Source organism: Erithacus rubecula, assembly GCF_903797595.1.
Source record: "Erithacus rubecula genome assembly, chromosome: 3".
Lineage (NCBI taxonomy): Eukaryota > Metazoa > Chordata > Aves > Passeriformes > Muscicapidae > Erithacus > Erithacus rubecula.
The window spans coordinates 19,370,224-19,387,534 of NC_136689.1; the positions used below are offsets into that span (position 1 = coordinate 19,370,224).

Below are 17,311 nucleotides of genomic sequence, written 5' to 3' on the forward strand. Positions count from 1 at the left end.
ATTAGCCAGGAGTGTGACATGTACACAGCCAAATTATTGTTGCATAAAAGATCTGAATTTTGGTTTATTGTACCTTCTCTGTTTGGTGTTTCAGCTTATTTGCATTTATGCATTTTGGAGAGGAACTGATATAATTTTCTCCAAGCTTCTTTTACAGACCTTTTTTTTTGTTTTGTTTTGGTTTTGGTTTTGGTTTTTGTTTGGTTTTTTTTTTTTGTGATAGTTCAGATGGAAGGTTTAAAATCCCTCTTCAATAGAACCTTAGCCTAACATTTGTGTGTATTTGGAATCATTATCAGATGATTTGCTAAACCCCACTTACAAATGGGCTTGTTTCACCATCCTATTATTGCTGCTGTAACTTTTCTTATAGGAAAATCAACTAGTTGCCCAAGGTATATAGGTTACTTAAATTTCCTCTACCTCCAGAGCATCATCTGGCACTCTTTGCATCTCATAATAGTCAAAGTAGCTTTGCTGTTTTTCTGGTGCACCATTAACCCAGTTGGTGTAGGAAACTGAGCTCCCATCTGTCCAGAGAAATGTGGACTCGCTGTTGATATCATTCATCCCAATCCAAACATCAGCTGTGGCATACTTCAAATGATAGAAAAGGAAAGCTGGGGAGAAGCAAAGATTTCTCATTAAGGAAAGCTCATCATGACTTGTCCAAAAGAGGGAAAATATGGAAAATCCCAGAGTGGGGGACATAATAAAAGGATTAGAATTTCCACTATACAGTGCATCTGCCATTAACTAAATGTTTATATAAGTATCCCTTCCTCCTGTGTATGCCCACAGAGGGTTTCAGGAAATCCTATGTGCAACAACCCTCAGAACACACTGGAATTTTCATGAAAATCAAGCAGCTACAAGAACTAGAAACAAGCTTTATTTCTTATAGGTAATAATTTTAGCTATTGCCTTGCAGTTTGAAGTTAAAATAAACCATGGACTGACCTGGCTAATAAGCAATTTTCATCAGGTAATCCCATGTTCTATATTGGAGAGTATAGCAGTGTCTTCAGTGAGAGATTGAGATTTTTTTCTTTCAACAGAGCCCATATACATACCTTGCACTTGTTCATTTGGAATAGTAGCCAGGTTTCCTCCCAAACTGAAGCAAACATTTCGTGCAGAATGCCACATGAGATTTCTTGTTGTATTGGAAGCAAATACTTTGAAACACTGGAAACAAACCAAGCATTTTTTTCAAACTAGCAAAGACTGGAACTATTGTATGTGAATATTATCAATTAGCTCTAAGATGTAGTTTTCTGCAGAAAAATAAATCAGGGCTAGAATGAGTGACAGAGCTCAAGAGTAGAAAGTCAGGATGACTACCCAGGCATGCACTTATCCCCTCTCATTGCACAAAGTGTAATCTGGGAGTCTGGTATCAAATGAAATTATTTTAATGAAGTCAAGTACATAAACACTTTTCACATTTTCATCTGCCTTCTTCCTGCAGTAATAGAGGCATCATTTGAAACCAAGAAGATGTGGCCTTGGGTGACACAGCTGCAGGGAATAATCTCTACTGAGCTTTGTTCTTCTGATGACCATAGTTACAGCTGCTCATCCTGACAAAGGGTAGAAATACCTCTGGCACATTGACCTGACATTCTGATGATGTAATAGCAGCACAGTGTACATGAAGTAGACAAAACAGCCTTTGGTAGATGGAGCTTCAACTCAAAAACTCTTCTCCTACAGCAATGAGGACTTCCCAACTGTGTCTGAATGCAAAGCTGTACTCAAAACAACTGAAGTTTGGCATCATCTTTCAGATTGTAAAGCTTTGTGAACCTCTAAAGACTGAAGGGATTGCTCAAATACATTATTTCTAAATCTTTCCACATTTTTACAAGATTGACCATTACAAACTTGCATTTCTAAACAAAATAATGTGCATGAAGAGAGCAGGAGAGATTTTCTTAAACTGTACCAGTGTATTTTAAGCCTGCACAAACTATGCTTCCTGAAATGTATCCAGCATACATCTACTTTTACTGTATTTCTCTGCAGAGTTAAATGTCTATTGTCACCTCAAAAAAAGCCCAGCCATCCATTCTGCACATTTTGACTAAGTAATTACTCTCTAGATTCCCTTTATATCCTTTAAAAACGTGAGGTTTTCAGGATATTCTCTTCAGTTCCACTGCTTTACACAATTTACTGAAGATACTTGTTGACATACCTTGTTGTTAAAAAATATCCAATTTTCCGGACATCCTCCAGGAGGCAATGGAGAAGGTAATGTTGAATTAATAGAACTGTTATGTTTTTCACATATAAATTTATGGGCAGAACCACAGTTATAGTCACTCCACAAACCTGAAAAAAAATCAGTATTTAATATTTAGCAATAATAATTTATCACTCTTTTTTTTTTTAATAAATACAATTTTCTCTATTTTGTATTTCAGGCTACAGCTTGATCTGAAGGCAAAGTAACCATGGCACCTTCAAATAAACTCTAATAGTAACATAACTGCAGTCCCTTGTAGTTAATTTGAGATCCCTGGCCCATCTGCTCCTCATTCAGGGCTCTCTCCACAGTGTCTATACTTGTTTATGGGGTTTTTTTGAGCTCTGGCATCATCACATTGCAGGCAGCAGGGGAAATATACCAGTAAGTAAATTTGAAAAGAAAATGGATCAGAAATGGATGAGAAGGGAAATATCAGATCAATCTAGTGGCACTATAGTGTTGAAACATGAATTCTTCATAAAACATAAATTGAGAGATCAAAATGTATATACTAAATTCCCATTAGCCTCAGTTAAGGTACAGAAATAGACTGAAGAGGAAACAGAACTCTAGGATTTGAAAGAAATTTGCATTTCAGTGTACTTGTAAACGTATCTTAGAACATTAGATGTATTACTGATTTGTACCTTCCATTTCTTATAGCTGTTATAAATGTTTTCTAAAGTTCAGGTAGAGAAGATAGACTATTCAAATTTTTACTAAAAGAAATAGTAAAAAGCCCTATAAAAAGGTGAATATCCATCTTACAAACCCAGAAAGAAACATCTGCTTTAAATTAACCATGGTACTGCAATTTCCCCCTTCTAAGGACATGGACTCTTCCATGGCTGGTGGTCCCATGACTTGGAAGAGTTACTGCATTTTGTTGGCTTGTCCCTGGAAAGGAACTGCAGAGAACAGCTACCAAAGATTGTGTGGCAGTTGACATCAGGTGTTTGACAGCATCAGTTGCAATCCAAGCAGAGACAAATAAAATCTAATAGTTTTGCATTGTCACCTACCATGCTCTGACACCATCACCACACAATTTTCTTCATTATTTTTAAAGTTGGGTTCATTAGGAGCCCAAGCCACATAGGTTACTGGAGTTCCATCCATCCAGCTTAAAGAAAAGATATACAAGTGTCTATTAATTAATGCCTTCAGTTCTGACATGATAGTGTTAATAAATAGAATGTCTATCAGAATTCATGGAAACTGGCTACAGTGGGAGGAACTGTTAGAGATTTCCCTTTCTTTGCTTGATTATTCTAATTTGAAAAAAAATATGTAAAATCTTTCTGGTTGAAAAATAGAAAAAAAAGTACACAGAGCATATTTTCTGTTAATGGCCAGGATTGTTTACACAACATTTACTAAGAGAAATCAAAATCAGTCAGTCATAATACATAATACAGAGAAGGATATTAAGATTTTATGTTACTACAATACCTATTGTATTCCTAGTTCATATAATTCTTCTCAGTCTGAGCATTCCTGTGTTTTCATAGGTGAAAAGAAGCATGAAAATATTTTTCTGTAGAGTTTACCTTGCTCTGTGGGGGATGGGATGGTAGAGGAGTGGTGTTATATTTTTGTCTAAACTAAAGGACATTCTGTCAACTTTGTTACTTTAGAAAGGATGGTTTTAAAGTTGATTTTTTTTCCGTGTTTATCTGCTTTTTACTTTAATATATTGTATTGAAGGAAGAAGAGGTAGTCACCACATTTTAGTCAGTATTAGATCAGTAAAGCCTGAAGTGGGAAAGAAAATCAGCTGTCTCATCTATGTCTTGCTGCTACTGATACAATTGGTTTAAATAAATGAGATTCTCACTGGATCCATGGAATGCACTATGCCCCTAATTGACTCCTAAATCACGAGGGTAAAGTCATCTACCAACTCAGTCACTATCAATTCTCCCCCCACTCCTCTTCTGCTCCTCTCAAGGTATGTGATTTGCATACATTCAGGAGTGGCATTAAAATAGAAAGGTTAAACTCAAAACTCTAACCTTTTCCAGGTCAACCTCAGAAGCACATTTTTTCACCTCCCAGACATGTCCTAACTAGCTAGTAGGAAGGTAAGCGCCTTTTCCAAAAGTTTAGTTTTGAGTTGATTTGTTTGTTGGTCTTTTCACAATACTCATTATTGTTTCTGTACTGTAAATTTCTGCTGACTTTTCTACTGGAACAGGAGTTTGCAGAGATTGCATTTTATACTCATTGACTGTGTTTTCCTGACTCTGGAGAACCCCTGTGATAGATAGATAAAAAGCATAAGAAAGCCAAACCCTATAATATAGGGCAAGTTTTAAGTATGTGTGTGTGTATGTTCATAGGTATAAAATTCAGCATAGAGAAGTATCACTCCAATTTATGGGGCAAATCTCTGGAAGAAATTTGAGGAATGTGTGTATGGAGAGTAGAGCTGATAAGCTTGGCATAGCTTCTTTGGCCAAGTGCTTGTCAAGGAAGAAAGCTTTCTTTACTATTTATTTTTGGGGAAAACTATTGGGACTATCTAGGACTATTCCAGTTTGCTTTGTACATGGTATGTGGAAGAGCCTTCAGACCTTTAAGAGAACATATGCAGTACCTCCAACTACATAAAATATTCTGTTTTTCTCTACATTTTAGAAGATGCACTGATATCTTAACTTACCTGAACTTTTTATCACGGCTAACTCTTAGACCAATGTAGAAACCTATTTGTTGTCTCCTGTAGCTCCCCTAAATCAGAAAGACACTATTTCAATTTAAAATAAGAAGTCTTTGAAGCAAAACAAGCAGAAATTGGTACATCATTGGTAAAGTCCACAGAGCAGCAGTAAAGCACCTGCCTGCAGTTAACCACAGCAATGTGTTTACATGCCCAGACACAGAAGTCAGGATTTTATTTGGGACATCAGAGCAAACACCTGCAGCACTTAGGCCCTTAGGATGGAGTAGAAAAGAAGCAGATTTTGAGTCAGAAATTGGCACTCCTTCTCTAGGAGTACCTCTCTCCCTCAAAGACCAGCTACTTCCAAAGAGCATTGGTACCTTCCTGCATCACTCTTCCTATCAACTGCATCAGTGCAGCTGGCAAGGAGCAGGAGAGGTCAAATCCCACAGGATCAAAGGTGCACTTGGGAATATTTAATGAGGGAAAGTGCTGATGGCTTGCTTCTGAGACAACTCAAGTTTTGCAAGCAGATTGTCAGAAGTGTTTCTACTTTGGGCTGTCTATGATGATTCTTACATTTTCATTTAGTGCTCTCATTAGGAACCTTCTCTCAGTGTTACTATTAACAACAGCCAGGTCTGCAGAATTCTTCCTGCAAAACTCTCGGGCTCTTTCCATGGAAACCTGTTCTTTGCTGATATAGTAGAGCTTATCCTCATATATGACCCATCCATCTGCTGTGGTTTTATATTCTGGAAGACAAATAAAGTACCTTTAAATTCTACATGTGTAGAACACAAAAGCTTTTTTTAGAATACCAATTTTTGGGAAAAAACATGAATAATAAAAATAAATATACACAAATACCTACCATATGTGTCAATGGGTTCAGGTTTTAATGACACTCCTGCAAAAGAAAAAAATAGAAGGCATGTTGCTTCTCTGTAAAGGTGGCATGATGTAGCTTGCAGACTGATTGCAACAAGAGTGAGGAACAGAGCAGGGTTCTCCACTCCTTCATCACTGACCAGCAATCGGGCTTAGTCACACAGCTCAGCTTCACATCGCTCAACATGCAACATCGTCTGCTTTAACTTTGTATCACAAACTATGCTTCACACCAGCAAAGACATAGCTTTGGCTGAATCAGACTCCTGCACAGAGCAAGGCAAGGGAAGATTGCTCTTCCAGCCTGTAACTCACAGTAGATTTATCTGAAACACTCTGAACTGTGGCATACAGCTCCTTTACTGATCCATCCGCAGATATTCCATAATTCACCTGGGAGTATTTTCATTAAGAGGGAGAAAATTTCTACTCTATTTTAGCTCTATCAAAAAAACTCTGAGTAATATTTTTAAGCAAAAGGAAATATGACTTTGTGCACATGTACATATATTTATATATTTATATACAGATATATAGATATGTACACACACATATTATGATTGTGAGTTATTTCTGGTTGGGATAGGAGAAGAAATTGCACTGCTGTGAACCACTGCTTTTCCAAAAGCAGTAGAGTCCTGAATAATTCTACAGGAGATCCTGAAGTACCAACAAATCTGACAAATATATCATACTTGATTTTTAGCTTCACCTGTGTTAGTATAAAAACCAGTATTGTAAGGAATACAATACAACCCTTAAAACTCCTTACCTCCAGCATTACAAAAATTACACAGGTTTCTTAATATTAAAAAAATTGTAATCTTGCAAATAGATGGATTATTTATACACTAATTCATGTAAAAAACTCCCATCAATTAATTGTTATCATCCAAAACTGAAAACTCTCTGCCTATAATATGTTACTTAATGCCCTTGATCTCAATTTGGAAAAGGCAGTTCTTCAACATTTTGTCTCTTTCTCCAGTAACTTAACTTAGAAAGTAATTACTTATTAAAGCTTTTTAATCTTCTTGCCAAAAGAGAAGTAAAATACCTTGTTTCACCTGGCAAATCCAGTTTTGCTGTACTTGACACAATGAAAGAGACCACTGGTCAGAAGAAGATCTATAAGAGACTGTGCCACAAAACTTGCCCTGTCCTGAATTCCTTACACTATCATCCCAGTCTGTGTACCTCACCTGTGGAAGAAATAGTGACTTAGTTACTCTTTTCATCTGTTTCAATAGCTGTACTCTCCACTGGAAAATGGAAACTAATTGGTTATGTCTCGAAGAATCTGTTTTTAGCTCAAAAGAGCTGGCAGTGCAGGGAAAGCTGTAGGTGCAAGGATTTTAGAGTGGGCCAGTGATGTCAGTGCTCAGACACGGCTGTCGTGCCATGGAGATCTCTTCCTCTTGTTCGTGCTCTGAGCTACAGGCACAGGCAGAAGAGAAACAGGCAAAGGAACATTTTCTAATGAACTTTGACTAGCTGTGAACTTCACCCACATATCACTCATGCCAGTCATGTGCAGACAAGGTACTTCCCACTCCACAACTGGCCTGGCTCAAAATTGCATTGTACAGCATCTGTCTGGTGGCAGTGACCATGCTGTGCATCCATTCAGCATTACTTTTACTCTTCCCTGAGGTTCATGAGGAAGAGGGCATGCCATTCGGGAGGGAAGCAATGTCTTACACATCTAGAGGAGTTACCTCTGAAGAAACTGACATCCAAATGGGGACACCCATGTGATACAACCTACTTATTATTGTCAAGAATTCTTGATAATATCCCTTTCTGAAACTTTTATGGAAAGCAGTGAGAACAGGATAAGATAAAAGGTCCTTGCTTGTGTTAAAAAAAAATAAGGAATAGTAGTAAATGGAGGGAAATAATGAGGAATGTTTAGCACAGCTGTAGATATTTGCATAGGCTCAAGAGGTGACTGGACAAAGTCCCAGAAATAAATAAATCAAAATTACAGAAATTACAGATACGAGCTCTAGTTCTAAAAGACTGAGCTGTCACTTACTGGAGGATTCAGGAGTATACTGGGAAACGCTTGCTGTTTTATTAGCTCTTTAGATGTTTATACCAGAGACAGGATACATGGAGCAGTATAATGAATTTTTATGTTTTGATGTTAGATATAAATATTATCTTCTTGGAAAAGAAAATAAATTGGAGTGTTACAGAGAAACCTGCAGATTCTGATGAGATACAGATAATTTCCATGTATTCGAATCTTTAGCTGTGATATTAGCCAGGACAATACAGATTAGCAGCTACATGTTTGTAGGATTGGTGTTTTCTTTAATGAGGATAACAGCAACAAGGCAGAAAGTATATGTACAAATACCAAAGTTTCTTAAGCAAACAAATATTATGAAAAATTAAATACTCACTGGAGAGCCATCACTCCAGGCAAATCCTTCATCTGGATTCAAGGAAATTATACCAAGCCACATTGTTTCAAACATACAGCCACTGTCTCTAAAAGAAATTACAGGACAGAGCAGCATGTGAACATCAGCACAAAAAAAAAAAAAATCCAGAAATACATTGTTGAACTTTCTAGAGCACACTGTAAAAGCAGTGAAGTTGCAAATTTCCCCATTACCTCTGGTGAAGTGCATACACGTGTTTTTCATAGGAATGTGTGTTATTTCTGTGGTTCAATGTCAATAGCTTAGTTATCAGACTTAGTACTAGTATTGATCATGTATTTCCCTAATGCACTGTTTACTTACGGAAACTTCACAAATTCAAAAAGTGGTTTCAGCACTGACCACTGCAAGGTAAATACATATCTACTTCAACAGTAGATATATGGAATCACATTCTGTACCCTTGTAGAAATACTGCTAATTTCATGTGTTTCTAAACTATATCTAGTAATCATGATACTGGTGGAGGGTTTTTTAAATTTTTCTCGACATGAATTACTCTTTTTTTCCATTAAAAGGTTAAAACAGTACTGAATAGATACATTTCAAAGTATCACAGGTCTTTTGGCTTTTGAGAAATCCATACATTTCAGAAATCATTGAGGATAATTCATAATAGTTCATATGAAAAGTCTTTAAATCTTGTAAGATAAACACACATCAAATACCAACATTATTGCTTCCCTTAGGAAGGACATCTCCTCCTTAGTGTCAATGGTGACCAGATCCCCTCCTATTTGTCTGCAAAAATCTCGAGCTTCAAACCATGATTTCTTTCTAATATGCGATCTGCAAAAACACTATGGAGAAATTAACTTAAAACAGATTTTATACATGTTACAATAATAAAAGAATCATAGATTTGCTTAAACATAAATGAGATTTCATATGAGCCAAGTAAAAGTCCATAAGAGAAATAGTATTTCCCACTAGAAAAATTTTCCTAGAGTTGCCTACCTGCTTAGCATAGTGACAAAAAAACCCCCAAAAACCCCCCAAAAAAAAAACCCCAAAAAAACCCCCCCAAAAAAACCAACCAAACAAAAAACCCACAAAAAAAAATGGAATTGCTAGAAGGGAAAAGGGAATACAACTTCCCAACTCCCTTTAATTCTTTTTAACTGGAGGAGGCCCCAACCCAACTTCAATGTGAAGGGAAAGAAGAGTAGCTGTGGTGGAGAGGCAAAAAGGTCTGGGAGGAATCTGAAATTCAGGCAAAAGAACGACCTAATGGTAATTTACAACTCTCACTTTACATTTGCAGTATGATGTCTAACTAGTTGAAAAGAAAATAAGCATAGATTTGATCAAGGTTAAAAATATGATATAAATGATATAAAAATATTTCAGATGAATTTGAAAGAAATTTTTTAAAAACAGGCAAAAAGGAACATTAATTCAATAAAGTGATAAAAATATTATCTTACACTTAGCACATTTCAACTTGGCATGATCCTAAATCACTGTTCACACATTACTCGTTTCTTGTTCAAACTCCTTTTTTTATGCCTGCTCAGACATAGCTGACTGTACTTTAAACACAAGTTATCTGGAGCTGTGTATGAGAAACTCTCAAGTAGATGTCCTTAATAAACTTTAATTAACCTTTCATGTGACTTTTTATCCTTTTTCTGTGGGGTAATGTGCTGATTTTAGGCAGGTCCAGCCTTAGGCATTGTGCTGCTGGAGGCTGCATTCACTGTTCCTCTGCTTGTTCCCTGAACTGTCACATCTCAGATAGACAGCACTTCTTTGCACAACAGACATAAAGAGCAGTACCAACAAACCAGCATTGGTGCTTCTGCTGTTTGATACTGAATTTTGACATTTTTCTTGTAATGATTTTAATACAGAGTCCTTTCCCTTCCCTTCCCTTCCCTTCCCTTCCCTTCCCTTCCCTTCCCTTCCCTTCCCTTCCCTTCCCTTCCCTTCCCTTCCCTTCCCTTCCCTTCCCTTCCCTTCCCTTCCCTTCCCTTCCCCTTCCCCTTCCCCTTCCCCTTCCCCTTCCCCTTCCCCTTCCCCTTCCCCTTCCCTTCCCTTCCCTTCCCTCTCCCTCTCCCTCTCCCTCTCCCTCTCCCTTTCCCTTTTTTCCTCCGTTTCTCCCCTCTCATGGATAATTTCCTGAGAAGAATTTGGACATTTTGGTTTTTTGCTCTATTACAATCTCAGATATTGCAAAATGAAGATGTTAGTCAGTTAGTTCCTTTTTCTTTTTTTTTTTCCTTCCCTCCCCCCAGCCAGGCTGCTTGTTTTTAACTATTTAGGCACTTACTTTAAAACAGGAACTTCCATGCTTGCTTGAGAACCAACCTTCAGGGCATGTAGGGACCAGAGCAGTAGTTGGAACAGGTGGAACTGTTGCACCCTTTGCCCACTGCTTACAAATATATTTTTGCTTTGTCTCACAGTCAAGAACATCCCATAATCCAGCTGCAGTCCCAGTTCTCATGGCTACACATCCCGGATTATTTCCTTTATGAGAAAAAAACCCAAAACAAACATGTTGGATATTTTCTAAAGTGTTTAGAAAGTAATTAATTAATTAATGGGATTCGAAAGCTGCAAGTACTTGTAAAATATACCAAAAGTTTAAAACTAAATTCAGAGGACATTACCCAAGCAACCTAAAAAGAGACCACGATCTCAGAGAGCACCTACCATCCTCCTCACAGCACCTACCAGGCATTCCTGCACCCCAGTGTGTGAAGGACACAGCTTCACCATTGGCCCAGCTGAAAGTGCCTTGATCCTGCACATCTGAGAGACCAAGCCAGAAATATTTCTCAGGCCTCAGCCCAACAAGGCTAGTCAGATAGGCTTGTTCATACCTGCAAAAACATCATAAAGATGCAAGTGAAAACAAAGTCATTTACCCAAGTCCTACTAGTCTAATTTGATGATGGAATTTTTTCTCCTATTCCTCGCTTCAGACTGGGGGAGAATACCCAGGATTCAGATTCCATAGAAAATAAGGAAAAAAAAACCAAGGCTTTTCTTGTTATTCAACTAGAGACCTGATCTGTTATTTTACCACTTTGCTGCTTGGTGTTGTCTTATCTTTTCCAGGAATATTTCATAAGATACAATCTTCAGCTATTTAAAAGCAAAGAAAAAGTTATTACCATACCTACTTTCAACTGTGGCTAAGTAACCTTCTTCTCCTTCACAAGTGGTGTTTGCTTCTGAAAATGTTGCTGGAATATGTCCAATGAAATAGCAGTAGGTTCCATATCTTCTCCAGCCCTGTAACATGGTTTTAGGATTTTCATACAAATTTTAAATAATTGTGATATCATGTATTAAGTGAAATCTGCCATTTAAAAATTAATGAAACACGATGATCATGAATATTATGAAATAGAAACTTTTTGCAGTGAAATTACAGTTTCCTCCTCAGGAGTTTCTGTAAATGGTTTTCTAAAGTTTAGAGAAACTGAGAGAGAGGGAGAAACTTCATAATAAATAAAACCAAAAAACCAAAATAATACAAATAATTCTAATAATTCTAATTGATTCTCAGACAATGTATCTATTTAATCTGATAAACTGATGTTCCATTCTCACATACTTACTTTTTTGCAACCTGCAGCAGTAATTTCTTTTTCTCCAGCTATTTGTGATGTACCTTTTCTTTTACAAATGTATCCAGCCTTCTTCTCACAGATATAGTCTGCCCAATAGCCATTCTGTGTCAGGAAAAAGTTTGAAATAAAAAGAAGATAAAAATGAATCATCCAAAGAAGACAAATAATGTGTATCTTTATAGTAAAAATTGTTTTCTTTCTCCTTTTATTTTTAAATGGATTTTTTTTTTTCTTATGCAATTTTCCTACATGGTATCAAAACCAAATATGCTCACATTTAGGGAAATAGACTGGGCTATAGCAGTATAGCCACAGCTGGCAGTGATAAAAAGGAAGAAGGGTGAATGGAGCTGCTCCCTGACCTGTTGTGCTGGGTCCTGCACAGGCAGTTGTGCTATGGGATGGCAAATGAGCAGGCAAAGAGAAGCCAGCAGGAATCAGAGATCCCCATATACCATCATTACCACCAGGGGAAAAGGAGATAATGTACTTGAAATACCTTCAGAGACCTGTTTTCGTAGCCCTAATAATTTCATGTGTGACTTTCAAATATACTTAAAGAGAAAATTTCACCAGTGATGCAGTAATACTTTATATTTTTTTAAGACCTCATTCATTCTCATTCTCAGTCTCATTTAAGTCAATCCTTACATCACTTTTTCTGGCATTAGCCATTTGCTAAAATGACAGAGCATGTTATTCTGCAATTAAGGAGTTAGTTTTAATATAAAAGTACAATATGTATTGAGGAATGTCACCTGGCCCTTGATCAGGACACAGTCTTCTGGCCTGTTGTTTGTAGTGGATGGCTCTCCCAGGTGCCACCTTGTGTATGTCACTGGGGTACCATCACTCCACTCAAAATACATTTGAACCTTATGGTCATTCAACCCAATCCACAGCTTGTCTGTTGGCTCTGAAGATGGAAACACAGATAAGAACTCTTGGCACTCCACCCTCTTCACACACCAACCATTCAGCTTTGGACATAGAATTCATTTCACAAATTCATGGAGGATAAAATTACTTAGTATATTTTATGATAATTTTATAAATTATTATCTTCATATAGATATTAAAATAAAGACTTTGGATGCTTTGGAAAATGCTTTGGAAAATTAAGATATAAGGAAATCCTTGCACTGGATGAAAAAATATTCTCCAAATATTTTTTGATCTTCCTCCAAATAGCAGGTATGAATTACCAGCCTAATGCTGATACTCCACAATGGTATGATAGAACTCTGAATAGTTTTCAGTTCAATTGCACTGGTCAAATTTTTAAATACTGGTTTTATGCAACCTGGAGAGTAAATGTTTTAAGCTTCTTTCAACAAAATGAAAAAAAAAACCCCAGAGATTCTAAGCCCAACCCCTCAGACCTACATCAATTATTCTGGCAATAAATAAAATCAGAGTTTTGACAACATGCAGAATTCAGCAGGAACTATCAATTCAGCTGTCTCGTTTTCCATACAGGCAAAGGCAGGAAACCCCCTGGAAATACTCACTGTACCCAAGTTGAGACACCATAAAGCTGTGCTCCTCGAGGCTCTGGATGCTGGCCAAGTGACTCCCTTCCTTCTGACAAGAGGTCAAAGCTCCTTCCCATCCTTTGCTGTCCCTGAAGATCCTGTAGCAGTGATCTACATAGGGCACCCATCCATCTGGGCAAGTGACAGGCCCAGGGTCACCTAGGAGCACACACCAAGGCTTTAGAGGAGTTCAAGTCCTATGCAAGGGACATGACACTGCAAATATTTCCACTTCATTTGTACAAAAGTTCCAAACAGGATTTTCTTTTCAAATTCTCATCATAAAGAAATGATGAACACAAAATGTAGTAAACATAAATGTGATTCTCTAAACCAGGAAATTTTTAGCTTGGAGAAGGGAAATTTTTAAATACAAATAATATCTATTACAAATTCTAAGTTTAGTCAAATGTCTGCAACAAATAAATTAGTTTTGTAATTTATTAATTTTATCAGCTTCTGTATCACCTTATTTGTCAGACAGGAGAAATCAGACATTATCTACAGATAATCTAGAAGATTTATGAATTTTTAAAGGATAAGTGTATTGATAGAGTAAAAGCCATCACGACAAATTTATAGCTAGATGAATACATAGGGTCACACCAGCTGGGAAATCTTCATATACTTAAAATATCTTTTCTCACTTCATTGTGTTCATCTTACATTGTCTCAATCTTCTACCATTTCTGCAGTGAGCTCTGAACTTGCTTATCTGGACACTGCTTGACCACAGGTCATGGAGAATCACTTAGAACCACACAAAGTAATGCATCTTTCTTGGGCTTGTTTTTAGTAATGTCCCTCTTCTGAAAAAAAAAAATCTTTTGTGTTGCTCTCCCTTTTGATGGTCATCAGTGTGTGTACTTAAAGGGAGACCTGGCCACTGAAACAGAGGCAGGAGCTGGACATTCTTTGCTTTCATTTGTGTCAGTCTGTGTGTTGTGGAGATGGAGATCAGACTAGAAAGATTGCAATCATTGTAAAAAGCAAACCAGAGAAACAAGAAATAGTTACAATTCTAACATTCTTCTATTCATCTTTGTCAGTATGTTGAGCGATTCAGGTAACAGATTCTACTTTAATTATCAATATATGTCAACATACCTGAAAGAGCCAAAGTGAAGTTCTTTTTCTTACAAATATAACCAAGTTTCTCATCACAATCCCAGTTTTGCCATCTACCTTTTCTTTCAGGATTCAAAACTGCACAGAGCTTCCCAGATTCTGGAGAAGGGCTTCCTTTGGGAAAAGCACAGGGGAAAAAAAAATAAACTTTTCTAAAAGGAAAATTAAGCTCTAAAATGCACATGAGAGACCACTCCTGGATGAAGTGATGGTGGTAATGTCTTTTCCAGCTTTGGCAAGAGCTAAGTTATGCCTCCAGTAGTGGAAAGTGTAGCATGTAAGTTAGGTAAGTGGATACAAACCTGCAAACTTATATTTTAGCTGCTAGTCAAGAAATGGAAGACTGAATATTTTCAGGACAGGCAGTGCTGCTTTCACAGCTAAAATACTTTTGCAATACATTGAAGGTTTCTGTCTTATATTGATATAGAAAAAGGGATTTTTTTCTTGCTAAAGCAAGAAAAGCTAAAATACTTATGGAATATCTAGCTGATAAGAAAATTTACAGCAGTGTTTGAGGTATGTGTATTTTCTGTTTAGGAATACAAAATCAAACACAGTCACATCTACCTGGAGCCCAGTTTAAGTACTGGAAAGGGCTGCCTCCAATCCACTCCCATCCACTACTCAAGTCCAGTCTGTTGAGTCCAATCCACAGTGCAGAATCCGTATCTTCTGTTAATTCTAAGTTACAAAAATAAGATAAATTATTTCATACATCTCTTTTGTATTAGCAATGACCACTATCAGTGTGTCTAGGAAGACTTGCAATTCCTCAATATCTAACTGCAAATATCTGTAGATACTATGGTACCTAATAAATTGAAATATGCCAAAGTTTGAATACTGTAAAAGGGCAAACAAACAGGAAGTCCCTGTTTTATTCTATCAACTAATGCAAAATGAACACAGATTATATCCACAGAGTATGTCCAAAACAAAACTGGATTCTATTAGCAGAATAGGCTAAATTCTGTACATTTAAGTATAATTATTTGTAGAGTATAAATACAAATAACAATAATAAATCTGTTAGAAGTTAAATTAATCCTTAAAATCAAAAATAAATATTTCTTCCAAATCATTCATTCATTTACATGTGGGTAAGTAAAGCTGCATTTTGATATCTATAAAGAATTTATATTTACTAGTTTGCCAAGTGAATGAGAAAAACAGCTGTTGAAACTGCATTTGAAAGAAAACTTATCCTTCTTTTGGCATAAATATAAATATTTTCTTTCTTTTAAATTTTTTTGAAGTTTCCTTTTGACCAAAAGTAAGACTTTAATTTACTTTTCAGGATTCTTCACACCATTAAAAAAAAACCTTTTAATATGAAATAAGATTTGTAAATATGAACTCAAACTGTTACATGTGCAAAATGCTGGAATCCTTTGAATTCTACGTAAATTTGGCACAATTTTGATACGAATTTGCAAATTCTAAAATATTTTGTTTTCTCGCCCACACATATTTAGGTCCAAAGGCAATGGCCAAAATCATTCTAAATAATCTTTAGCTATTATGATTGGCCTGAACAGATCCTGAATGTAGCCCAAAGTGTCCTTTACTGCCCTACCTTTAAGGTATATTTGCTCATGAATATCTGTGATACTCAGTAATTCTGCATTTTGCTGCTGACAGCTCTTCCTGGCTTGGTGCCATGTGAGAGCCGAGTCAGAATTTATTTGGTAGTGAACATTTCTTGACAGATCTGTAGTCCATGTGCTGTCTTTATCTGTGGAAAGAATAATAGCAACAGAGGTCACACTAACTTTCCAAGAGAAAACTGAGTTGCAGATTCTTGGTCTGTGTGGCAAGTTCTCATAAGTCTCCTTAAATTTCACCTGGGCTGCTCTTTCTAGACTGAAAATATTATGAGCAGATGGGGAAGGACAAAATTAGGGCTGGTAAGCTGACAGGTAAAGCTGGCCTATACTGCCTTCTGTTCCATGAAGAGAGACAAGTCAGGAATCACCACAAGGAAAGTGATTGCCTAGGAAAATACATTGCATGGAGTGAGTGCCAGAAGTCCCAGGTGAAAATTTTGAAAAGATGTGCAACATCTGCTTCTCTCTACGGACAGCAGCTCCCTCTGAGAGCTGTAAGAACTAGCACTAGACCTGAATTTAGCATTAAAAACGTTGTTAGATAAATCCCATCCCCTTTCAAAGAGCTTTTGGATGTGCCTGTCACACAGCAATGATGCTGAGCAGCACCGTGCTCCTCCTCTGATTATCTTTGCATCTTTGATTTGTTGAAGACCTCTACATGCCCAATCAAGTACAACATAAAATTGTATCAGGTATCATTCCCAAAAGCCAGTATGAAGATTAATTTATAAAAAAGAACTGAAAGCTGAGACTAGCTCTCAAAAACCCTGAAAATTATCCAATGACCCTATGTCACACACCTTCAGGTGTGTGAGGCATCTTGGCAGGAACCTGGAAAGCACAGCTGACTAGGGATGTGTGCCACACTGAAAGCCCACTTTAAATCACGTGGAGTAAAGGGGCATTCTAATAAAAAATAAGACAATCCTGAACAGGACCCATGGGGAAAAATATAGAGGAAAGGTAAGATGTGCCAGGTGGAGATTTCAACATCATGAATGCAAAGCTCTCCAGGCCATAATGGGAGATAGAGGGGGAAGTGACCACAGAAATAGAAGAAAGTGATTGAAATTGGAGAGAAATATCGGGGGTGGAAAGGCTGTTTCCTGGACAATATTAACAGGGCTTAAAAGCAAAAGAATACATTCACATGCAGATTGAAGCATTAACTTCAGCATCAATCTTCCT

The 17,311-nt window shown here is 37.0% G+C and overlaps 1 protein-coding gene across 1 annotated transcript in view; it reads right to left on the reverse strand.

The window, feature by feature from the left end:
- The window catches only part of LOC306800368 (macrophage mannose receptor 1-like), a 30,811-nt gene that overhangs the window by 9,056 nt on the left and 4,444 nt on the right, over nucleotides 1–17,311 (reverse strand). The window contains exons 4-22 of the mRNA XM_079302412.1: nucleotides 16,090–16,248; nucleotides 15,081–15,194; nucleotides 14,490–14,624; nucleotides 13,359–13,541; nucleotides 12,606–12,763; nucleotides 11,836–11,949; nucleotides 11,391–11,506; nucleotides 10,943–11,091; nucleotides 10,536–10,735; nucleotides 8,936–9,063; nucleotides 8,222–8,309; nucleotides 6,868–7,012; nucleotides 5,794–5,829; nucleotides 5,499–5,674; nucleotides 4,920–4,987; nucleotides 3,277–3,377; nucleotides 2,201–2,337; nucleotides 1,074–1,188; nucleotides 424–620 (exon numbers count right to left, since the gene is read on the reverse strand). Coding sequence (XP_079158538.1) covers nucleotides 424–620; nucleotides 1,074–1,188; nucleotides 2,201–2,337; nucleotides 3,277–3,377; nucleotides 4,920–4,987; nucleotides 5,499–5,674; nucleotides 5,794–5,829; nucleotides 6,868–7,012; nucleotides 8,222–8,309; nucleotides 8,936–9,063; nucleotides 10,536–10,735; nucleotides 10,943–11,091; nucleotides 11,391–11,506; nucleotides 11,836–11,949; nucleotides 12,606–12,763; nucleotides 13,359–13,541; nucleotides 14,490–14,624; nucleotides 15,081–15,194; nucleotides 16,090–16,248 — 2,519 coding nt within the window. The remainder of the gene's footprint in view (nucleotides 1–423; nucleotides 621–1,073; nucleotides 1,189–2,200; nucleotides 2,338–3,276; nucleotides 3,378–4,919; nucleotides 4,988–5,498; nucleotides 5,675–5,793; nucleotides 5,830–6,867; nucleotides 7,013–8,221; nucleotides 8,310–8,935; nucleotides 9,064–10,535; nucleotides 10,736–10,942; nucleotides 11,092–11,390; nucleotides 11,507–11,835; nucleotides 11,950–12,605; nucleotides 12,764–13,358; nucleotides 13,542–14,489; nucleotides 14,625–15,080; nucleotides 15,195–16,089; nucleotides 16,249–17,311) is intronic.